Source organism: Agelaius tricolor, unplaced genomic scaffold, assembly GCF_023055355.1.
Source record: "Agelaius tricolor isolate 1412-34295 unplaced genomic scaffold, bAgeTri1.0.p SCAF_10, whole genome shotgun sequence".
Lineage (NCBI taxonomy): Eukaryota > Metazoa > Chordata > Aves > Passeriformes > Icteridae > Agelaius > Agelaius tricolor.
In genome coordinates, this window is record NW_027269270.1 from 17,071,437 (window position 1) to 17,097,897 (window position 26,461).

General features: G+C 38.6%; 1 protein-coding gene across 1 annotated transcript in view; it reads right to left on the bottom strand.

Annotated features, from left to right (window-relative positions):
* The window catches only part of CERS6 (ceramide synthase 6), a 97,772-nt gene that overhangs the window by 40,540 nt on the left and 30,771 nt on the right, over window positions 1-26,461 (bottom strand). Inside the window, exons 2-4 of the mRNA XM_071434972.1 lie at window positions 23,345-23,450; window positions 20,856-20,986; window positions 8,016-8,073 (exon numbers count right to left, since the gene is read on the bottom strand). Of these exons, the coding sequence (XP_071291073.1) occupies window positions 8,016-8,073; window positions 20,856-20,986; window positions 23,345-23,450 (295 nt within the window). The remainder of the gene's footprint in view (window positions 1-8,015; window positions 8,074-20,855; window positions 20,987-23,344; window positions 23,451-26,461) is intronic.

Here is a 26,461-nt window from a genome sequence, read left to right on the forward strand (position 1 = left end):
AAGAGGACTCAGCAAAACAACAAAATCCGTGGCTACTATTTTGCATCAACTTGTGCAGGTTCTTCCTTGCAGTGACTTGATTTGGTTTAGGATGCAGCTGCTTCTCACACCAGGAATAGAAATTTCATAAATCCTTCACAGATCCAAGCAGTTGTTGGTATTTCTTGGCATAGCTAACTACAGAAGTGAAGACAATATGACACATTGTCAATGAACCTCCTGAGGTTCTTTTTTCATATATTGTGACTAAGCAAGCTGTTTTAAGTTTCTGCAGAACTGGGTTTTTTTTTCCCTCTAGAGTTTAGTGCTTTGTGTCTGTAGAAAAAAGGTTTTAGGGGAAAAAATGCTTCTGCAATGAAGAGTGCTCAGTGTTTCCTCTCAGCAATCTGCACTGTTGACTTCCAAACATAACACTTCTGCTAATGGGAAACCATAAAATATGGAAGAACTATAAAGGCTAAGATTAATAACAATCACTGCACAATGCACTTGACATTCAAATGCAAATATATGTGTGTTCAAAAAAAGGTTTTAGAAAAAAATACAAATTCAAGTTTTAATGTATTATATAAAATGATATTTGGAAAGGCAGAGCAAGCTCCACGCACACATCCACTTTTCTCTTTAAAAATATTATGTACAGAGATCTGGAGCTTATGTCTTGTGTTGATAAAAGTTTACTTTCAATTTACAGCTCATGAAGAAAATGAAGCTGGCAAAAGGAACTGATAATTAGAATCTGGAAGGGTCCTAATATTAAGGCAATGCACTGAACAGAATTGAAGAACACTCCAGACAGAGAATTTGGTGACTGCAGCATCTCCTCTTTCTCCTCTCCCAGACAGCCACCAGTCCCCTTACCAAGCCCAGCCATCAAAATATTTGCTCTCTTTAGTGTACCTTCTTCTTCTGACACTTGCTCTGCTGGTTGCTTTGTAGTAAACAAAACTTATAAAAACTTTTGCCTTCATGTGTAATGACAACGTTTTCAAGGACTGTTTGGTCATGAGCAAGCTGAGTGGCCATTGGTGCTATGACATTTCAGAGCAGCTGGATATCTACATAAATATTACAGGAGCTAGATTAGAGTTCCCAGAAACACTATTCAATGTATTTTGTAGTTCCTCAATCTACACTGTAAGAACTGTGCATAGAAAGTAGTGGACACATTCACCCAAGCACTCCAGATGCCTGACAACCCTTTGATGAAGCAAAGCAGCTGTACATTAGCTTTAGAGCTGCCTTCTATTTTTGATCACGATGCCAGACCACATCAATTAGCCTAGCATTTGCATCTAGGAGGATATTTATGGATTTACTTTATTTAAAAAGGCAACACATAACTGCATGCCTGAAATTAGTTTGTTCAGAGAGAGTACTGAAGTTTACACTTGGGAAACCTTATCTTGGTAGGAGGGAGACCTGCATAAAATTAAACCTTTTAAGAGACCAGGAAAAATCCCAAGAGCAAATCATTAAAAAAATAAAATAGGGCACTTCAACCCTTATTGATCATTGCAGAGTAATATCATTTCAGACTACTCCTAATTTTCCTACAGCATGCAGCTTCAACAAAGCTCCAGGGTTTCCAGTGCTCTGATACTATGGTTACTCAAAGGCATACAGGAAAGTGGTGAATAATTAAACTCAACATTACATATCTACTTTCTGTAATTATGTTCCTATTTGTGGCTGCTCTGCCAGAAGAGTCCATGTGTCTGATTCTGCCAGCCACTGCCTTCCAATACCATGTGTTGATGGCAAGTGTTTACCAGACTCATTGTACTCCTGATGCTGAGTTTTGGAAATCCTCAGGCAGCTGCTTTCCCTTGCAGGATTCGCTGTGGCTTGCTTCACTGACATACAACATGTTCCACCACTGCATGCAGTCCATGAAGGGAGCCAGAGTCAAATTTTAATAGTAGTAACTCCATACCAAGGTAAATATCAAATAAAATTTCATGCCTGAACCCAGATGTTTAAGATTGTGGTATTTATGAACCTACACTGCCTACTGGAAACACACTGTATAGAGAAAAGCCAAACCAAAGCCCCAGCTGATGTCTTTTACTGTACTTTCATATAGGCACATTGTAGCAAGGTCTCAGGATCATCCCTGACAGTCTGAAAATTAGGAAGTTACTGCAACTGCAGAATCTTTAATAGGAAATACAGGTTTTCTCTAATTCACAGGGCCTTGGAGAGGCTAGAATATATTTGAATCACATAGTGCCATAATGGGCAGGTGGTGAAGAAGAGCTTTCATTAGTGAACTTCCCACTCTCAAGTAGTGCCACTAAAACCCTGGCAGAAGGAGCTGACTGCTTCTCAACACAGACACCACAAGTCCCACCTGACTGAGCAAGCAGAACTCCTTCAGACAGGTTGCTGGAACAGGCAGGCCAAAAGCCACCCCAGTGTGTGGGCACTGCACTGGAACCCATCTCTAAGCACCCTGGTCACTGAGCACAGCTAAAATGAGGCACAACCCTAAGCAACAGTGAGTAAGGACACACTGAAGCAGCTGCTTCCCTTCCACTCCTGCAACCACTGCATTTTTTCATTACAACTGAAATACTTAGAATCACAAAACATGCTGAGTTGGAAGGAACCCATCAGGATCATCAAGTCCAACTCCTGGCCCTGCAGAGAACACCCCAAGAATCACATTTCTTGGTGTATGTAATAATGCCACAAGTACTAAGTACTAAATGAAAAAAAATCCCAGTGAGAGAATCTCTCTCATATTGTGTTTACCTCTAACAGGAAGACAGAAGGGGGAAATGTTAATTAATTTAAATATAAAAACACAGCTTGCAAGGAATTTTTTCCTGCTCAGTTCTGAGTCAGTGACCATAATAACAACATTTTCTTCTCTAAAGCAAAAGAAGACAGCCAAAATAATTTCCCAGAATGTCTAAACTTACATAAAATGTTATATTCATTTTCTCTCTGTTTTTCACCTTCCCCTCCTGCTAAGGAAGAGCAAAGACACAAGTCTGATGTTTCCATTTGTCATCTGCTGATGGATCTACTGACATAACTTGCAGTTTTCTGCAACTGATCTATTAAAACAACTAGCAATAACACTGGCTGGTAGGGATGAGAACAAGGGAACTATCATAAATTGCATAAGATTTTGTTTCATAAATCACAAATTTGTACTAAGTTTTAGTATAAAACCATAAATAGTAAATTTGTGCCACAGAAAAAAACCTAAAGTAACTGGGCAAGAGGAAAGAATTTTCTCTTCCTCATCTTCTTGAGCCTACAATTTCTGGGAACAGGACAAAAATCCCTGAAGAAACTTCTTAAGTTACCTGTGAGATAACAGCAATTAAAAAATAGAAGCAAAACTCTGAATTAGTTTCAAATTTACAGCAGTACTTCCCCATGCTAACCTGGCACTGTTCAAGAGCCAGTAGCCAAGAGCATCAATAGGGAGAAGAAATGATAAAGCTCTGAGAGCTGTGACAGGTTAACATAGGAAGGGAATATAATAGGAAAAAACCCAAAAAAGATCATTGATGATATATTTATTCATTGCCAAGACTTTTTCCTCTACTACTGAAAGATAAAATGAAGCAGCTTAATGATTTGAAGCACTTATGGTATAAAAATACATTTTGTTCGACAGGTTTTACTAATATAATTGAGAATACAGCTATCCTCCTCCAAGTCAGTAGTGAGTGCAACTGAACAAGGGCAATGCAAGGCACCAGTTACATTAGTAATAACCTGTATTACTATTACTGTATAATAACCTGTATTACTATTGCTTACATCCAAACATGTACTCTTTGCTCAGGTTTAATTAGCTGTGAAAAACAGGACTGCTTCATTAATTTGAATAGAAAAACATGAAAAGCTCATGGCAATAGAGTGCTGAGCTAATACTTTACTACAGGTATGAATGAGCTACCTCAGTTTACAGATGAATTAATACTATTTTTATCATAAAATTGCCCAAATATAACACTTTGTGAGGAATTTTTTCTATATCTGCCATTTTTTATGATATGACCCTGAAAAAATTTCAGTCTTTCAGAAAGCTGGGCTGCCAAGAAAATGAATACTGACTGTGCTGAAGGCAAAATTAGCAACCAGTCCACAGGGGGATATGAGGTGTGGCAGCCCCTCCTTCACTGCCCCAAATGACAGCGCAATGCACAAGCAGCAGAGATGCTGTACATGGCTCAGTACCAGCTTAACTTGCCAATTTAATGATTACACAGCATTTACTTACTACTCTGATGTTATTAAATACCCCCAGCTGGATTCAAAACAGATAAAGTGAAATTCAATTCTAGACGCATTTTTTAAATTAGTGTGTTGCTTTTCCTTCCTATGATTATGTAAAATTTGTCCCCGTTGTATACATTTGAAAGTCCTGTTGTCATCCTATTACTGAATTAGGATACCATTGATATTCTCCTTTTGCTTTTTCTTTCAAAACCCTTCAGTTTCCTTTCAGCCAGAAATAAATTCTGCCAGCTTGCCTAGCTTTGTCCTCTTTTGCCTGATGCAGTTATTATCTTAACTTCCAACAGCTTACACAGTGAATTACTTCCTATGCTGACTCGCCTTCTCTTACAAAGCCTCATTGTCCAAAATGCTTTCATTCTCCTTGTTGATGTACACCGAGGTGCTGCAGTCATTTAAAACTAGGTTTCTTCAGTAGCTTTGATCTTTCTCACAGTATGACTCATGATTTAGATCTCAGGCATTCAAAACACTCTATCAATCTCTCCTAAATGCCCTCAACAAATTTTATGCCTTTCTGAAGATAAATCTGAAACAAATTCCTTTTCCATGAGATAGCATCTAACTATGGTCTTCCTGGAAACCTTTTCCACTTGTGATGCGTATTTAAAAATGTAATATGGTATTTCCCCTTTCTCACAATGGCATTCTTCAAAAGACTCCAGAGCATAGGTATTCTTTTTTGCTCACTCAGTGAATTAGAAATTGTTTTATTTATCACCTAATGTTCAGCCCTGCTTTCACAGAAAGGAAAAAGGTTATAATTCAATTTTAACATCCAAAATTATTTTAGCTTAAAAATTTTCATGACTTACAGAAACTCAGAAATTGGTTTTATGAGTAAAAAATAAAAAAGGAATCAAACCCTCCAGAGAATCCAAATCAATTTTAAAGCAAGTACAATCTACCAAATGCGGGCTTCATTTCCTCCCTTAGTGGCCTATGTATCACATTATCCCTCTGCTAATAGCACAGTACAATATCAAATATCAGCATTGTGTTAAAAGGGCTCCACAGTGGCCTCTGGCATTCTTCATTTAAATGAGAATATTTATCCAGCATTGGGCAAATAAGCTCTCTGAACAAAAGGAATTACAAGGCTTCAGTAACAGATAATATAACAACCTTTTGGGAAGAATGTGGGAAGGAAGCATCACAACAGATGCAGACTAGAGCAGAAAATGTGCCCAGCAGAAGGCCTGCTCAATTGATTAATAAGTGAAAGAGACACCAAGAGCTCTGGAGGTAAACCCCCTCCCTCCCAGCTTTTGCCACAGTGTTGTTTGCTAGAATCAGCTGTGATTTAAACCAAGGTGGTAAATATTTTCCAAACTCATGCTTTGGTATTTCAGTGCTAAAACCAGAAAAAAATCTACCTGCTTTAAGGAGTCTTATTCTATGAATCAGACAATCAGACCTAATCCAAACAGTGGTATGCATTTTTCCAAGATGCTGCATTTCTTTTATTGTTCTGTTCCACAAAATATGCAGCAGCATTAGTTTCATGAAAAAGTAGATGCAGCAGGTAGGGCAACAAAAGATGGAAACAATAAATGAAATATTGAATATTCTGATGCAGGTAATTTTTTCTGCTCCAAATGATGTAACATGCAATGTGTTCTGCAAATAGCTTTCCAATAGCTGAGGAAATTTTATGACAAAATCAAGTCTGTCCTACTGCTACAAAGACTGAAAACTGTCTAGAGCACCAGTATATTTTTTGAATATAGCAATTTAATTTTATGAAGTGGCTGTGCATAACAGCTATTATTTTCTTCATCTAAAGTTAACAATCTGAATAATAGGTGAACTGTAATACAGAAACAATGTCAATAACCAGCCACCACTTTATTAACAAGTTCTTTTCATGTCTTTCTAATGAAGGTGGTCTGACTTTAGGCTCTAAAATTCTGGACTACAAGCAATCTGAAAATTACAAATCACAATTTCTACAGTACTCTCTCTGGGCTATAGCATGTGCATGTATCGCTGCTGCTATTTTATTCCAAAAAGAGGCAAAGAATCAGTCAACTCAGCTGAGCAACAGAACACAACATTGTCTCTCACAAAAAAGCATGAAGCCAGTTTCTCTCAATGTGCACACAGAAACTGTGGGCCACTAACAGAACATCTCCTGCTGTCACACAGAAGCTCACTGGCTCAGTGGTTAGTGCACACATGAGGATAAGCACTTCAGTTCCTTCATTTGAAACATCCTATAGTTTCAAGAAAGGGGAAATTTCATAACAGAAGAAGTGGAGCTCTACCTGTCGAGTTTTTTTCCTTCATACTACCCTGCTATTTTTTATTTGCCTTCCATACATTTATGTCCCTTGAGTGGCCTTTTGGAGTCAAATTTACACTTCAACATGGCTTTCCCTGTTCTTTTGCAAGCTAGATGTACCACTAGAAATTGTAACTACCCACCAGACAGTTCTCAGTCCTCCCGTAGGGGGTGATTCATTAGGAAGGACACTCCATCAGCTGCATACACACAGAAGCTTGTTGCACCTAGCATTTTTTAAATATAGCCACAGCATACTTGTATCATCTTCAAGACTGAATTTGAAAAATTCAGTCTGATTTGTTTATCCAGGCTGATGATTCTTTTCCCAGTAGAATACCTACATGCAACTTCAGGTTTCCAAGTCTCAGTACAGACTTCAGAAGACTCACAGAAAATTAATCCTCTTCTGTGAGTTTCTAATTCTCATGGGCAATTAAAGAAAGGAAATTAAATGTGAAAAGTGTATATATGTCACCTGGAAGCTTTGCTTCCATATGCTTGTTTTTTCATTTTACAGCACTATACAGGCACTGCTTAGCACCAAGGGTGAGCAAGCAAGAAACAAGCTAATCCTGAACTCTTTGCTCTGTTTCTTTATCACCAAAGATAATGATATTTTTTCCATTTAATTGGAGCACAGTCAGACCATTAACTCTTAATGAGCAAAGCCACCATTTATTTAACTACAAATATTACTGAGGAAAACAAAAACATTATCTCATTCCTGTGTTAATGATAAGCAAAGCAGTCAGTTTAATGCCACTGGCACTCACTGGAACTTAATGTTTTGTTGACATGACTATTGGTGTGGTACTCTGCAAAGAAGTGTTTTGTAGACATGCAAATGAAACAAATGGTAGAGCTGAAAAATCTCAGTTTCATTCAGAAACCAAAGAATTTGCATATACATGATCAAAGTGGAAATTTAATTGGTTACTTATCTTTTATGTTTCAAATATTAGTGATTTATAAATATACAAAGAATGCTGTAGTGTATGCTAGCTTTTGTCCTTCAGTGCTAAAACACCTCATTCAGAAGTCTGAAAACTAAGATGGGGATGGTCACATCTAGCATTTGCCATTTTACAAAGAATGGGGGCAATGAGGATTGGATGGAAATGCTTCACATTAAATGATTTTGTGGGCCACCCACCCACTCTGCAGTCACAAATAATTTAAACCTGATCTAAAAACAGTAAAGACTGGAGCTGGCAGCTAGTAACAAAGTATCATCTTCTCTTTCAAAGTTGGTATCTTGGTCCATTTCCTCACACAGAAGAACCCCATTAAATATTGATAAGAACTTATATTCCTTACCAATGCTAGTAGCAAAGCATTTTATGAATGCAAATTAAATTTCAATTTTCACTCCTTGTGAACATTGACTTTATTCCTGAGCTTTATATTGTACCTGTACAAGACTTCAAGTCTGTGATTATGAAAGTATAATAATATAAGTGCCTACCTTTTTCAGGAACCGTACTCCATAGGTAAATATATAAAGGTAAAATGTAAATCTCCACCTGCAAAAGGCACAAGAGATTAACTCTAGGATACCAGGTTTACATATTTTACAGTTCAACACATGATTTCTTATTTCACCACCAAACCACCACACCCTGGTTAAATTAACAGAAGTTGAAGCAAAATTTTGGTCTGGTTTTCTACAACTTCTGTTATCAAGCATTGTGCTCATTTTGCTTTTCCTGGCCTCTCATCAGCTCTCTGAAAATACTTGCTGATTTTATCTAAACAGAGGGAAGAAAATCCTCACACATTTTCAAAGATATTAAGTTTTTAAAAGTTTAATGAAAACTAGCAGGACATTGGAGGAGAGAGGACAATTTACCCATCTGTTGCAGGAAAGTTCATCTCTTACTAGACACCAGGAAAAAGATAATAAGAATTTTATTAAGACTTCAACAGGTGACTTGGGAGTACTGCCTGTCAAACAGACTCTTTAGAAATGAAAAGTGCCATTCACAATGAGCTGGAAATTCACTTGGCAGATCCCAGCACTCCACATTTGGTTTTAGGGAGTGCATTTAGGACAGATAGATATGCTGGATACAGATATATATCCATAATTTACATCCACTTCCCATGCATCCCTTGATAAAAATGATCTACATTTTCCCAAATGCACTCAGAATAATTGCTGAGCTTCTGGTTTTTCTTTTCAGATAGAGGCAAACTAGAAGTTAAGAACAGGATTCCATGGAAAATAAGAGAAAACACCAGGAGATTTAATACAAAATCATCCTCACCTCTGTCTTTCTCCAGTCTTCAAGAAAAGAAGACAGAGTAACTTCCTATCTCTTGGACCCATTACTCACTTATGAAAGAACTACTGTAAGTCTAAGAAAATAAAATCACAACCTTGTGCCGTATAAATTCTTAGAGGAATTCCTCATTTGTTTTTTTTTTCCCAAGGGTTGGACTGACTACACAAACATGCTTAATATAAACACCAGAGAAGTAATAATCATAATGTTTATAGCAGGATGAGATTTAGCTACCTTAGTGTGAAGCAATGCTGCAACGTGAATCATCTTCAATGACAAATTTTACAGCACTTACAACTTTCTCTCCACTGGCAAAACTATTAGCTTCCAGTTAATTGGCACTGGAGTGCTTTCAAACATTACTGGAATGGTTACAAAACTGAAAATGTTCCTATGTTAAAGGTTAATCCAAACCTTTATCTTCAAAACTACTTTTACAAGTATTTAGAAAGACAGTTGTGTCATACATAAATAACCTTCTGCCAATTTGAAGAGAGTGTAAGAACATCAATGAGATTTAAAGTGCAATACTTCAGTTGAACAGAAACTCTATTTTACACTGTAGTCCTATAGCATGGAAGAAATTGATTTATTAAACTGATATGAGAGAAATAGCAAACCCTTCAAGGGTTTGGGCACTGTAGTAACATGGCACACTGTTTTCATGCTGGCACTTTCAAGACACTGTGAACATAGAGTACTTGGACAGAATGTATGTGAGAAATACCTTTCATACAGTGCAGATATGTCCAAGCAAGATTCCTCCAAAGGTGAACTCTCAAATCAATTCTCTTGCAACAAGTACTCTAATATGAATGATGGATTTCAATCTACAGTACATACTTCTTAATGCCTCTATTTGGGTCTCACTGAAGCCCATTGATGAGGAAATGCAAATAAAGGGAAAATGTTATGAGCAGTAATCACACCTATTCACGGTTTAGCCCAGTGTCCAAAACATCTCTGCATTTGGGAACTTGGGCAAAATGTCTGCACAGGACATCATGGAAGAGGACACCTTTCTTAGTGTGTGGTTATTGAGTTTTATTCCAACTGAATTCACAAAGTGGTAGTTGATGAAGCGCTGTCTCAAATTTGTCCTAGGTAGTAGTCCCAAATCTAATGTTGAAAAGTCTGTGCCTCTAGCCTAAGCACAGTCTGAATAGTTAGAGAACCCAAGAAAGGGAAGATGTCCTAGGTGCCTCCTAGGACACTTTCTAATATCCTCCTTAAGCATCAGCAGCTCATGCTGAGTGTCCACATGTCACTGGATACTGTTGCTGTTTGGTCACAGCTGGTTGTCTTCAGCAGGGAAAGCAACTTCTTCTAAGGCAGCAGTAGCAGAGCCCAAGAGAACAGGAAAAGCAAGGCAAGATGCACACTAAAATATCTCTTGTTCCCCTTTTCCCCCAGCAATATTCTCTGCCCTATTAAAGACTACAGATGAGGCCACAAGGTGAAGCACTCCATCATGGGCCACTGCCACATCAATTCATGCTTGACTGAAAGATGAAAACAGCTGAAGCTTCTCTGTTTTGTGAGAATTTACTCTGTCCCTCAGACTTCAAACATTCCTTTGGTCAGTTGTATAGAGACAAAACCTGAATTACCCATTTACAGACTAAGTGTGCTGCTTGAAAGGCTGAAGTTAGTTTAAATCCAACAAACCTAGATGAAAGCACTCAAGGCACAAGAGCTCTGAAAGACCTGATCTCTCTGCTGACAATAAGGTTTATGAGGTTCACTTTAGTCCTCCACTATAAGACTTCCAAACTGAACCAGGCTTGCATCTGAATAAGGGAGATCAAATGGACTTATGGACCTTCCAGCAAATTCTTCAGGTTGTGCTGTTGCTTACCAGGCCAGTGCTTCAAACATGAATGTGACACCCTGCAGCAAAAGTCAAGCTGAAGAGTGACTCTGCCATAACAGAAAAATAAATTATTTTCTAATGTAGTCTTAAAAAGAATGCTGTAGAGTCCCTCAAAGGTGCAGCAGCAGACCTGACTGCTCCTGTTCTACATTTGAATGCATTCCCAGTCCACAGCAGTCTCAACCCCTTTAACTTTGAGCTGCTAATGAAATTTTAAAGATGCTTCAGCATGACACAGAACATCATCTAAAAAGATGGAAAAGTTGGAGAGCCTCCACCAACTAACCTGATATACCCATGGCATGCTCAATTCAGCAAAAACTATTTAAAGTGCCCACTTGAGCAAGCACTTCACCAATTTCATGCTTATGTCTTGTCAGGTTCCCTTCATCACACCAATGAAATTTTTTCCTTTAAATTTTCCTCTGAATTTTTGCACTGAAATATGCAATTAAACTATGGCTAACAAAAAAAAAAAAAAAAGGCTTAATCAGTGGTCAAGCAAAGCACTTCCCTACTCCATACTTTTTGCAGAACTCACCACATGGGGCTCATGTCCAGCTGAGTGAGCTCAGCAGGGGTGCCTCCCTAAGAAAAATGGACAACACTTCTCCCTAGGGCAAGGGTGAAGAGCCACAAGGCCTCTCTGCTCCTGCAGTTTTCCCTTTTTTCCACTGTTTTTGCAGGCAGACTGAGTGGCCAGGCTGTGAACACTGGCACTCCTGCAGAACTTTGCAGCACCCAGCTCGCAGTGCACAGTGCTTATGGCTCTGATGCCAAACCAGTGTCTGCTGCTCAGCAAGGATCCAAAGCTATCTAACTGCTGACAACAAAACACCAAACACAGTAAATACAGAATGTTAAAAACATAAAACCCATCATTCTTGCAGAATTGTAGCTGTTATTTACAGAGATGCCTTTGCCAGTGGTTTGCTACAGACGGGGCCACAAACAGCAATGTAAGAATGCCACACTTCAAAACAGTTAACCTTAAAAAAACCTCATTGTTATTTAGCAACTAGTCATAGGCTCACCACATTGTCTGCACTTGAAGAAACTGGCTCTCTGGCTCTGAAAACTATTTTCAGAGAAAATGCAGATGCCTGAAGTTTTTCCATGGAAATACACTTCCATGTGTAAATGAAGGATTCCAGTAAAATGTAAGTTTTGCTGTTCTCCATCATCCCCTGCTCACCTTCTGGCAGTGGCTCACAGACCTCTGTGCTCAGGCTTTGGACTGAAAGTCAAACTGAGCTTCATGCAATCTCCACAGTTGCAGGTCTTGGTTCTGGAGATGAGAAGGCTTGAAGTACCATTACACAGCTTCTCCATTCCAGTCCTCACAATCTGAATGGACTGCACAAACATGTACCTGGGCTATGGACTCATTAGCTGGGACTGAAAACTACTTTTTGCTGCAATGCTTTCCTTTGGCTGTGAAAATTTTATTCACTGTGAGAGTGCTCAAAGGAGCATTTCTGAGGCTGAGCTTAAGCAGTATTCAGTGTTCATTTCTTTTAAATGAGAAGCACCACTAAGTTCCACACATGCTCACTGTGACTTAAAGCAGTCTGTTTTATCCTCAAATTGCATTTTTCTGCTCCCCCAACTACAGTATGACAGCCTTCAACTTTCTGATTCACTCAAGAATACTTAATCCAATTAATATTGCTTCTGACATAGCCAGAGGTTTACATTCCTTCTAGATGACTACCTCTAAAGACAAATATTTACAGGATCATCCTAAAAAAAATGGACTCTGAACTTCTGGATCAACTTCTTAATATTTGTGACATTGTCTACCTACCTATTACTCCAACTTTAAGTTAAAACCAAAACTAAACACAACAAAAGGTAACCCTTCTCCCAAAACCAACAAAAAATGTCCCTAAAGATACTATTTTTAGGCAACAAATCATGTAAAAATACAAGACAGAACAGTGAAAAATAATGCTTAATCCATCCAATAAATAGGAGGTCAAACAGTAGACTCCACTAAATCTTTACTTATCTTCAATCCTGATACCTATTCTAATACAAAGCTCCAAGTATGACTGTATGGTTGATGGAAGAAGTTCCACTCTTCCAATTTCCTGCCTTCCCAGATTTCTGTAATGATAATTTGCTGCATTTCCACAAAGCCTGACAGATGCAAGCAGATACAAAAAAATGTTAATTGAAAATAATACATAGGTAAATAAATGAATAAAATCTTCTTGCCTCTTTTGGCATGGAGTCAGCCTGGACCATGCAAATGGTAAATAGTTCCTGCACTGTGGTTAAGCAGATGTTATATAAGGAAGAAGGCAGTTATGTACAACTCACTAAGATGTGTAAAATATCAGGCATGATAAATAGAGAACACTGCATTGCTCTCCTCTTCAATCTTCTGGATTAAGACTTGACTGTCATCTGATTTTCCTCTTGGTTGCAGTTTGAATCAGTTATTTAATATTTAGTATTACACTGCCACTTGAGACCAGTCCTGTCCTAAATTTGTATGCTCGAAATGCATCTCTGAAAGTCTTAAGAGCAAAATTTAGTAGCGCAGAAAAGAGGAAAGGAAACACAGTAATAAATTTTGAAGTGATGCAGTTTTATAAATAATAAAGTGTGGTTTTATAATTAGGCCAGAAAATATGTATAATACAAAAGGTGTTTTGGTAACTCATTCTAGGCCTCATAGTTTCTGTTCAATGATTATGCAACTGTTCTCTTCTGAGTACTTTGAGGGCTACATAAAATAAAAATAAGACCTCAGAGACCTATGATCCTTGCCAAATCCTGACCTACAAAGAGATATTATCTGGAAAGCTCATGGGAAGCACACACAGAAAAACCAGATGTTGCTGCCTTGTGGTCTGACCAGCAGACCTGTTTTCTCATCAGTGATGCTCAATGCAAACAGCTGATGAGTCTTGGAGAGAGAAACCAATCCAAAGTCTTTCTAACAGGGACCTCCCCTCTCCATTCTCACAATGATCTCACGACTCACCTGTCTGCAGACACAGCAGCTGCTCACTGTCCCACTCCTTTACAGTTCTAGAGGAATGAAAACTTGGATCTTCCAGACTGCATTTGAATTTCACCTAATAATGTTGTCCAGCAATGATGGCCAACATTTGTATGCATAGGGCACCTTTGTGTCAGGTAACCACCTTCTTAGACCAACTTGCATTACCTCTTTTCTTTTGTTCCCATGCTGAATGTTACATTCCTGTAGCATTAAGCGTGCCCCAGAGTGGTTTTTGCCCTGCTGAAGCAGATGCTGAACCCTTAGGGGTATGACCTGTGTGGAGGCAGGCTGGGTGCCAGTGCTGCTTCCCCATTTCCCTGAGGAAGCTGCTGGCTGTGCTCGATCCAGGCAGCACATCCCAGGCTGTGCACAGCAGCCACACAGCCTCTGACTACACGGGCAGAGATCAGTCTGCCAGGGAGGGCCTGCTTTGTCTTCACATTCTGTATTTCCATTTCAGAAGATAAACCTCCCCAACTTCCAAGTGGGAGTTGCAGGGCTATTCTAGCTAAAATTGGAGGATAAGCAATGTTTATAGCAGAGTATTCAAACCTCATCTTGTCAATTTTGTTTTCCCTTTTACATGCCAAAGAAATGTATTTACTTTGTCATTTATGTTCCATCCTTTCTGTGTCTCTCATTCATTGCTTGTTGGATCATTGAAAACTTAAAAAAAACCTCTACAAGTTGCTCATTACAGTGAAGGCTTTTTTTTTGGTCCATTTTTTATCTTTAAAGATTTATTTTCCCTCAGCATTCCAAGCACTGTACAAAGAAAGAGGGACAGGAAATTTTTGTACTATTGTTCTTGCAAAAGTGCTTTTATCAGAGCAGATAAAGAAGATAGAACTCCAAATTTACCAGGAAGCACCATCTAACCAAACTATATTCATTAGTCTTAAAGTATTTCAAAAACTAACCATAAGGGATAGCATCAAGAATTTCAAAGCACACTTTCTGCAGCACCTTATACTGAATACTTCCTGTCTGATAGTCACAATTTCAGGCTGTTTCAGAGCCTGAGCTTAGAAGATTTACCCTGCCAATAACCAGGACTACATGAGCTGATGCACTACTTGAATCTTCTGAAAAAATTAGTGAAGTATTTAAATCTCACATACCCTTTTTTAAATCTGCTAGTTTCTTGAACTTCAGGGAAGTGAAAAATAAACATGCCTGTATGAGCAAATCCTGGTCACCAGTCAATACAAGCAGAAGGGCCTGTCACACTGATAGTATCAGTAAAATGTAATGAGTTCATGGGTTTACATATAATGCAAAACAGGAGCATAGAGATGAAGTTACCAGAAAGGTCCCCAGTGCAGCCTGGGCTCTGTGTGCTGCCACAGCAGGTCAATGGTGAGACACCAAAGCAGAAGACAGAAGCTGTATCAAACATAGGTTACCATGTGCCTATAGCTACATTACCTACCATCATCCCCAAAAGCATTAGACAAACTAGGAAGTTTCTCATCTCCATCAGCATCACGTACATGTTCTCACAGAGACAGCTGCAAGCCCCTTGCCATTGGCAGACAACTTACTAACACAGAAAACAGTGTAGTTATATGCCTAGTTATATGTAAGTGAAAAATGTTAAACAATGTGAAAGCTAATTCTCCTCTTAACTCTGTGTCTCTGTGAAGAGGCATAGTCCATGGATCTATAAAATGAAAGGCAATCAAATATGAAATAAAATTGTGTAATAGCATAAATACAAGGGAGAAGAGAGAAGTAAGGATTTGCAGTATATAAAATAAAATTCATTCATTGCTGTGTATAAAATAATATTTTACTGCCACTTAACTCTTTCAAGGCACTTGTCTCCAGTTTGCCAACTTCATTTAAAGCTGAGGCTGACTGAAGGTGGCAGCTTGTTCTGCCACAATGAAGAACTAGACAGTTTAAGGTGCATAGAACACAAGAAAACAGTAGCTACTGCAGTCTTTTCAGTTTTCCTTTAGTTGTCTTAAATTGTTATACTGTGACTGTAATTTTGGATTTGTGTTCACATTAATTAGAACTTAGGGAGAAATTATTTAATTTCCACAATATAAGATAATGGTGAGCCCATACAACCCACAAGAGAATGGAAAACTAGTTAATTATAACCTTGCTTAATGTACAATGATAATGCTAAGTGATGGTGTCTTTGCAGGATGAGCGCATGAGTTAATTTAAATTTATTAATTGTGTTAAAAACTGTGTCACAGAAGGTAGTAAGGGCAGGGAATTCATAATTTTAAATAATTCAACTTGAGGGAAGAGGGAATTTCACAAGATGCAAAATAATAAGCGCTTAAAGCACTAAAGTCTTAAAATACAGTGAGCATATTATTGAGGACACGGCATGGACATCTTTGCCTGTCTGCTCCAGCAGAATAGCAGGGAAAGAGGGTTGGCAACTGCTGACACTTAACCAATGTTGTAATTTCTCCCTAACACCATGTTAGGGCAGTGAGAAGTCCTGAGGCCCAGCCTAAAAAGACAGATGTTCCAAGAGGCAAAGCTGAAGGCATAAACCCACAGCAAACCACGCTGTAGCAGCCGGGCATGATTGCCCAGAGTCTGCCTTTGGAAGTGTGAGTGCTGGGCAAGCTGTGTACTGGAGAGGAGGTACATGGAAGATGGTTAATATAGATTTAGCAGAGAACAAGTGTTAGAGAAGAATTAAAATTGCTGACATGGCTGCACTGTGCTCTCACAACTTTAAAATTAGGACAACTTGCCAGCCATTCACTTATTTGTGTGTCCAGGGACTCAAGCTAGAAATTACTTCGTATTACATAACTCAAGGCAATCAATACTGTCTTAACTCTCTTTCTCTTTGAGCAGGGAGGCCATCAGTGAACCAGTGTTGAATGACATCATACAAAAACATACATTTACATAAAATAAAAGGCTCCATCAATACTTTTCCATACTGACTTCATATATGGCTTAGAGAGTAGCAAAGGAATCAGTAACATGCAGAACTATTGAGTGCTACTCTTGTGGAGCAACATCTTACCCTGATGTAAAACAGATCAGGATTTCTGTCTTGGTTTTACATAGTCAAACATGACTCCAGGCCTTTTTGTATAGCTCTAGTTTCCCTGACGTGAGTCTCAGTATAAATGCCTCATTCACTTTTACTTTCTACAGAGGCCTTGCATTCGAGCACATTTCTCTTCAGTGATGTTACTAGACATAATTCTTTTAAGAGAGTAATAGGTCCTTGAATGTATTAACTCCAGAGTCTACATGCAACTCTTATAGTGCTATTGTAAAAAGGCAGTATTTTACATGCTTAGGACAGATAAAAATTGCCAGATCATCTTTGTTACTCTGCGCTTCAGTTACCATTTATTAGCAATTAAGAGTCTCCTTTCTCAACTGCCCTACCACCTGAAGCCATAATAAACACCTCTTGCACTCAGCAAAGTCACATCTTCCCTGTTCTGGAACAATTTCACAGACTCCCACTCCCTTCACATTTCATTGAACATCTACATCCTTCATCCAAAAGCTGCCTCACAAATGTGACTCTGCCAACACCTGAGCCTACTTGCCCCTCATGTCATAATCCACTTATCAACACAATACAAAATATCTGATTGCCCAAGTAACAGCAATTCCCATTCCATGGAAAACAGCAAAGGAAAACAAAGGAGATAGTGCAGTTCTGTGGCCACTGAAGAGTAACTACCAGACTTGCTGCAGAGCATGTTGTGGGTCTTCACAGACTCATCCCCCCTTTGCTTTTCTAGTCATGAAACACTGGTAAGTCCTTCATTCCATCTAGCACTGGAGCAGCTGACAAATCAAAATTAAATGGACTCAAAGTACCATCTACCACAAATTTTTCCTCAGATCAGAAGTGTGTTAGAAGCTGGCCTAGGAGAGCCTGGTGCTATTAAATACTCAGAGCTAAAAGCCTATTTATTTTCTAATGCTTTACTGCTCAACACAGAGCACAGATTGATTAATTCTTTCACACATTCTGTTATCATGTGCATCAGCACAGTTCAGAATTTCAACAACCAAACAGCTGTCTTCATTTCTTTCCCTTGCACAGTTATTTTTCCAGTACAACTTTGTAGGACAGAATTACTCTGCTAGTTGAGAAAAGCAGTATGTCCAAGAAGTTGCAAACAGCCCACAGAATTTTCACACAAATGCATATAACAAGCAAAAAAACTCCCAATTGGTACTCCTCTACATCTATACACATACATGTGCACACACACACACACATATATACAGGCACAGACAGATAAAATCTTCCTCCAAAGCAACAACAAAATGTGCATAAACAAAATTTCAATTCCTTAGTAAAAAGAATATCTAGCTAGGATACAAGAGAGAGGCTCTTCTCTCCCCTACATCAAAACTAAAAGACACCCTACTTACAGACAATTTAGTATCCAAGCTTCTTCTAGAGAATAAAGGGGAGGAAAAAATAGATCTTTGGCTCTTCAGTCTGCACATTTCCATGTTTTCACATGCAGAATGTTGCATAAACTCAAAACATCTCTCTTGGCCATATGTTTCTTCCAGACACTCCTTAGAAACCACATAAATATCTCTAATAAACAGCTTGCTTAAATGTACATAGCTGTAGGACAGACAAGCCATCGGCCTGATGACATTCCAAAATCCCAGGCTAGTAACTTACAGCATCACAGGTTCTCTCCCTTTGTGCCAGACAACAAGGGGAGAGGACAGAATGCTCTCTCTTCCTTTGAGAAAACCAGACATGCCTACACACTGGTAGTATGAGCAGAAACAATACACTGAAACTGGGAAGACACTGGAAGTGGTTTGGGAATCACTCCTGCATTGGCTTTCTGACACATCAAACATTAACAAAGACATTATTGGATTCTGTATTCTGTGTGGCAATAAGCAAAGTAATATTCTTGATTTAGGCTGCGCCATAGGGAGAGAGAAAAAAGAATAATAAAAACCCAACAGAAATACATGGAAGTAGAAAAGTTCATTTTGCACACTTAGTTGACCACTTTTTTCCCCTCCTTTAAGCATATTGGACTTTCAAGTTGAAGAAAGGAGTGCAAATGTTCTAAATTCACAAAATAGAAAGAAAAGCTATGGACAGACTATTCTCTGCAACTAATAGAGTGGGCTAAGTGCCTGAGCTTTACAATCTGAGGTTTACTAGGTGGATACCTTTCCTAGTGACTACAAACTGTGACTTGAACTCCAGGTTTCATGCCAGAATCACCTAATCCTTGGGATATGAGGACTGACTTGCTAGTAAAATAATACTCAGTGCTGCATTTATTACTTTCTGACTGGATCATTAATCACCACCTGGTGATTATGTACATTAATCACCACCTAGTGAAATTATCTATTTCATGTTTCATATAAATACTTATCACCATAACATCTGAAAGCTTAAGCAGGTATGTAACACCACTAAGGTCTACCATTAGGGTCTCTGTGGCTCCAAAAATCAAATTACACCTTCTCTTCCACATTGACAGACACAACTCTATGGCGTGAATACTGGTTATGAAAGGTTCCTGAAAAAGTAATTTATTTTCACTATAATGCTGCGACACAAACAGTATCTATAAACAGGAGATTTTACTACTGTGTTTTTCTTCATATAACCATCATCTGCCCGTGGCCTGAATATCTTACAAACGCTGGCAGCAAAGGAATTATTCCATTCAAACAACCAACAAAACCATCAAAAAATACTCCCCACGAAAAAAAAAAAAAAACCCAAACCAAACCAACCACAACAAAACAAAAAAAAACCAAACCCACAGCACAAAACAACAAAAAACCTATAAAAACAAACAAACAAAACAAAAGCAAAACAAAACTAAAAAACCCACCAAACACCCCTTCCCTCTCAAGAAGCAGCGAGCAGTGTAGGTTTTGGGGTTTCTCTGCACTCTGTTCATGATCAGAATTGTAATTGTTTGAAAAGAAGGGAAGGGTTAGAAAACGTGAGAAATCTGTGACAATAAGAATCTAGTAATGAAGTTACTGGCATAGTGTGTTTGGAGCTGGATCTTTGGCATCATTCATCTCAGGCAAGTGTGTTTATCATTAAATTTCACTCTCAGCTTTTGTCACATTGAAGCTACTCTACCTTAGATAGTGCCCACGCTATTCATTTGCAAGAAAGATAAGGCAGTCAAAAATGGCCTACAGCCCTTCTGGCACAGCTCCTCTTCCCCTTCATCATGGAAAAGCCACTCTGGGCCCAAGGAACACTTTGTCTAGCAGTAAATTAAATCGTCTCCATGTGAAAAGAGTTGGAGTTCTTTTTAGGCAGATCCACATTTGCCGTGGGTTCTCTCACTTTTCTTCCCACGCCACAGTCAATCAGTGCTGTTCCCAGGAAAACTGAAGCCTTCTCTGGAGGGACAACAGCAGCTCAGCAGGATGAAGGTGTAGGCAGAGATCACTGTCATTCTGCTTGCTCTGCTCTTGCTTATGAGATAAGGGCACACTTTGTTCTGTCGAAACTCTCCCCTGGCACCTGAATTACTGAAGACTGGAGTGCTCCCCTTCCCATGACTGCTGTGGGAACATGAACTTCAGGAGCTCAGAGCTTCAAAGCACCTGTCACACACAGTCACTACATGTCTGAAAAGCCACCCCATTAACTGAATAGCTATGAAAAGGCTACAGACCCCATACCAAAGGATTTCTTTGGTCAAAACTTTCTGAAGTACCTCACTTAGCGCTGTGATGGACAGATTTAACTAAGGGCAATCATCTTTAGACAATTTATCTTTTGTCTTCTTTTTATTTAACAACCCAACTGCCTTTTATCTTTATTCCTCCATTTCAGACATCCATCAGCTTGTATGGCTAAAGGTAATGCTGTAAGCACAGCACACTAACATCAGGTGATTTGGTGTTAGCTGGTGCCCTGATAGTGTAGAATCACAGCAACATGATTTCTGGAAGCTTTTGACCACTGAAAATACCTGAAAAGTACAATCTGACTCCTCCAGGACAATGAAGATTAATTTTCTCATTATTTATATTCTACCAATTTGTATAATTTTCTAACTGTCTGCAAAAGTACCTGTGAAAAACAAAGGGGAAAACTGATGAGAACACAGGCTCAACAAGACTCAAGATGAGAACATGCATCCTTACATGCTCTCACAGAACTTCCTAAGGGTGCTGGGCTTTTCCTGGTTGCGCCTTTGTCGGAACCAACGCTGAATGCTGCGCACATCCCAGTCCAGCTGCTTGGAGAGCCCTTCCAGCCTCTTCTCATCTGGATGCTACAAAACAGAGAAGCACAAAAATTATTCCCTAGCTCAACTGCATTAACACTTTAAATTCAGAACCAGTGAAATTGACTCTTGCCTTCTTACCAAGGCTGTCTGTCAGACACATGGATACACAGAAATACATTCACAGAAATCTCTATTGGCAGATTCCCGTCAGAATACATTTACAATGACAATTAATCTAGAAGGACAGATGCTGTAATATGCCATGCTGGTCCATTACTGATAAAAAACTTTTAAGGGACAATGGGATTGAAACTTACTTGAAACTTGGAAGTGAAGTTTAGCAGCCATAAAATGCCATGCATTTCTGGAGCAGTGGCTCTTACAAACACTCCACTGCCTGCCACACACTAATACCTGTTCCACTCTCCTACATCAGGATCTTTGTCCTAATACCTGTTCCACTCTCCTACATCAGGATCTTTGTCCTAATACCTGTTCCACTCTCCTACATCAGGATCTTTGTCCTAATACCTGTTCCACTCTCCTACATCAGGATCTTTGTCCTATCGACTGTTGCACTAGGGAAGATGGTTTGACTGACACGCAAAAAAGATAAATCCCATGTTTCTGCACAATAATGTTAAAAAATGAGGTCGCTAAACAAAGTGGCAACTTCAAAAGGCAAATCACCTTGACAACAGGGAGACATTTTCTGGAATTGTTTTCTGTAAAACTAATACACACGAATATTCTCCAAAGCAGAAAATGTAGAAGTCTCACATCATTAGCGTGGGTGCAAACCAGTGCAGAGGTAAGGCAAAAGAAAATTAGTTTGTCTTTAATTAGAAGAGCAGAACTGGACAAATCTCCAATCATAGAGCAATTCTACATGTACAGTGAGGCATATGTACTACTTATATATTTCTCCTGATCACATCATTTTTTAAATAAACAGAAAAATGCACAATCTGTTTTCTGGAACTTTAGCTTTATTTCTGCAAACCAGTTACATATATTGAATAAAGTACAAGAGCTCTTACAACAAAGAGCCTTAAATTTTTAATTGTTGCAAGACACAAACGAACAAATTTCTGTTAGGCTGAAGTTTTGTCTATCAGCCTCCAAGAAAACACAGGAAAGAGAAGGAAATTAAAGGATGAGACAAGAGAAGGTTGAAGTTGGATGGATTTGGCATCCATCTCAACAAAGTTTTTTAGTCAACCAAAGTATCTACTAGTTTTTCAACAGAAGGTTAAGAAAAGCAATTTCTGTAACCTTAGAAAAATGAAATGTTTGATGCAGCTCTTGGGAGTTGGACTAGAGGGAACTGCTGTATAGGATTCAAAAAAGGCAGGTAGCTAAATTGGACACTTTCTCTGAGAGCAGCTACCAGATTCTTGCAGGAAAGCAGACACTTTTGTTTGGAGCTCTTCACACTCACAGATATTTCAGGCCCTCTGTCTGACTACCAGATTTTATGACGAAATATTAAAAACAAACAAATAAACAACCCCACAACTAACAAAACCTAATCATTCTTCCTTCAGCTCAGTCTGTGTGAGAGTATAACCTGAAGCTTTCAGAAACAAGGCACATGCAATTCCCTCCCTGAGAACAGGACAAAGTCACAGCAAGTGCCATGGTGATCTCTGGGATGTATAGGACACACAAGCAAGACAGATCCACAGCCTATTTCACTGTCTGTGACACTGAACCCAGTTTTATCCTCTATGACTTTAATACTCTCTGTTTACACTGCTGCCCAGCTGCAGTCTGGAGCCAAGGTGGGAATGGAAAGCTCCTGCAGAAAAATTTGGGATGCCTGAAAAGCATGGACAGAACAACAAACAGGTTGAGATGTCATATGGTGTGAGATGTAGAGACAGTTATGTAAGTTGTGGGGGGAAATCTTGTACAAGAAAGATATGCAAGCTGTAAACAAAACATTTTTAAGTCAGTTTCTCCCCACTTTTCTAGGTTGTTCTCCTTTAGCTGGGACACCAGCAAAACAGGCCTTTCCCTAGAAGGAGTAGCTTTGAAGTTTCATAGAAAACTCAGTATCAATATTACTGGCTTACAACGAACCCTTTTTTTCTAAAAACCCCAACAATTTTGCAAAATTGATACAAAATAGATAAGAAGCAAAAACAGATAAGAAGCAAAAAAATGTAGGTGGCCATATGGCACCTACAATGTGTTTCTGTGACAATTTTTTATTGAAAACTTACAGGAGACATCATAAAGGGATACACAACTGCTCAAGCTGGCATTAATGACATCCCCAATATCTGAATTTGTGATTTGAGCAGCACTGCATTTATCTGTTAGCCTTGCTTTGTTCAGACATAGTTCACAGTGCCACATCCCACTTCACAAGGTAAATATTTTAGTCAGACACATTACCTTTGTAATAGCTGTGAAAACCTTCTCCAAGATAGCATTAGGTTGAGCTTTCTGTGGTCCATTGGCTTGGACTTTAAGGCCTAAGGCACATGGTTTAGCAATGAACCTGTGAGAAACAGAAAAATGAGAGAAGAAAACATTCAGTTTTTTACTTCATTACTGTTACCAATCAATGGCATGTGGTAAATGGCAAACATTATAACCCTGCCAACAAAAACAATACCTAGTTTTACAGCTCAAAAACAAGCTCATGTAGGCAATTACATCACAAAGTAAGGAACATCACTTCGAAAGATGAAAAGAACTCCTAGAACACATGAAACAGAGGATTTTCTTTCATGTTGTGAAGAAAGAGATTAGAACAAAAGCCTGAGAGGAATGCCACCTAGAGAAGCACCAACTAAAGAGAAGAGCAGGGCAGTTTGAGGAGCATATATTATCCTCCAAACACAGCCTTTTTAAAAATCAGTTTCCAAAGTAGCTACCACCTCAGGACTCCTTTGGCACAATGGAATTTCTGAATCCTGAAAGGCAGGAAGCACTTAAGGTGCCCAGTCAATACAATTTCCAAAAAGCATAAAATTTTCATGGTACAGAGACACAAGCAATTCTCTTCTGATGAAGTATGAGGCTGTCCAAAATCCTAACACCAATCCATAAGTTCTCTGAGACATTTTAGAGCTGAATTGTGTAGTTTACATATAGTCAAAGACCACCATTCTACTCACAAAAAATTAAATTATTTGTAACTACGAGTCTAAATCTGGAATTCCCATGAAAGCTAAAAGCATTGTATAGGAATCCCATTCATATCTGAACACTATGAACCTCTGCTATCTTTGAGCTATATAACTCATTACTTCACTTAAACAGCTTCTCTTTCCCTAAACTTCATTTGCCAACAAGGACCAAAACAGCACTTGGTACTTAAGTGGTTCCACATTTATCCAGCTGAATGACCACAAGCTACAAAAAATCCCAGCATTCTTATGCACACACGAGCCCCATTTTAAGCCCTGTTATGAGCTACAACTGCTGTTTCTGCCATGTTTAAGACAGCACTGCTGATTAAAGGGAATTAAGTCCTAATCAGTGTGATAGTGGTTACAGCAATAGCATTTGGTAAACAAAGATGGGTGATGCCAGACCACCTTGTTTTCCTGGAGAAAAATTCTTGATACATTGACACAAATCCATACGAAAGACAATTCTGTAGCCTGAATTGGTGATTGACTGAGAGGACAAATATTCAAAAACACATGCAATGCTATTGGTGATCTCACTATTTGCTCCTAGCGTGTTACAGAAGAAAAAAAAAAACCCTTATACTCTGTAAAACTTTGGTGGCAACCTAAATTGATTGCAGATTGTAACCATCATGCTACCTCTATAGCATCAACCAAATTAAAGGCACTGCATCAGGTGTAAATTCCCTGCTTTAGAGTTCAGAGCTTTGATGAATCCAGTTTCACTACTAAGCTCAAGAAGGCAATCCAGTCTTCTACTCATGAAAAAGAAGCATGTAAGCTCTGCACATGTTAGATGTAAATACAGTTTAATCAAGCCACATTGGAAACTTGTATGTTAAAGCATAAGCTGACAAAAGAAGTGAGAATTGCATTCTTAAGTTCAAAACATAACCAAAGCAGTGCTGGTAATTGCTGCTAACTGATAACCAAAAAGACAGCTGAAGAAGCCAATGCAATTTGATTTCAGAAGTTTACTTTACTAAAGAATTCTAAAACACTTCATAATGTAACAATAGGGCTCAGAATATTATCATCTATGTCCTTATTTTGTATCAAAAAGCTGTAAAACAGCCGGAAATTCAAGTCTTTAATAATAAAGACAATAAAACATTTTCCTGAAGAGTAAGCCACAGAGCTAGACAAGAGTCAATCCTTAGAGACAATAAAGGTGATGTCAATCACTATTAAAGCTAATTTTATGAAGCCATTAGAGGAAACATTTAAAAGTAGAGGGACAGGGGAATGCTGTAGGCAGAGCGAAAACAAATAAAAGAAACAGAAGACAACTGCAGCAGCTTTATGCATTCACAGAGGAAACCAAGCTCAGCCTCCACCATCAACAGCAAGATCAAGAAACAGTCATTAAATAAACACAAAAATCAAAATAAAAATTGTTTCAGATGGATTTTTCTGTGCACTTCTTAAGTCAGTCTCCTCTGAAATGAGACATGATTTGGGATTTTTTTGTTTATTTGGAGGGTTTGGGGGGTTTTATTTGTTTGCTTGGGGGTTTTTCTGTTGTTTTATTTGTTCGCTATTCTTTTAATAAAATACATCTTGCAACTTCTGTTTTGCTTTTCTCCTTCTCCTGAGTGAAGGAATGTGATAGCCATGATATAACTCCAATTGAAAGGCAGTTCCCTAAACATGTTAATTTAAAAGGAAAAAAGCAGATAAAAAGTCCCAGTTAGAAAAAAATTCAACAAGACATAATTCCAACATGTTTCATGCTGAGCTGATATTAATTTAAATCTAAGCCAACCAGCTGGGTTTGCTTAAATTATATTCTTAAAATTACATGTGATGTTAATGAATAGCCTAGGTAAATCCAGGACAAAGCACAGACCCAGTGGGATGTTTGTTTAACCTTAAAATTATAATATAGATGTTATACCCATTACCTAAAACAAAACACATTTTCTAAACACAAACATGAGCTTTTCTGCCTTTGTTGCTTATGTTTGTCACATGCCTGGGAGGGATGGGCATGTGACTTAAAGCAGAGCTTGTCCACAGTACACAGCTGCAAGACCCAGGGTTATTTTGGCCAACTATGTCAGTGATAAAGGGACAGGCAAAGCTACAAAAAACCCACAAAGGTCCCACCAGGACACTCAAGAAAAAGCAGTTTTAACTGAAACATTTTAGACACCTGCAATACTGAGCAGGTTTGAGCACTAATTCAAGTATGCATGAGCCAAGCTTTGTCCATGTGACTGCTTTTGGCAGAACTTGTAAAATGTGAGATTCTTTTTTTCAAAGAGAAACCCAACCAAATCAAGATATACTTTAGAGTATAAAGAATGTTTTTCAAGGCTACAGTAGTAGAGTTCAAAGTCATTTAAAGTACAATTCATTTAACAGGGTC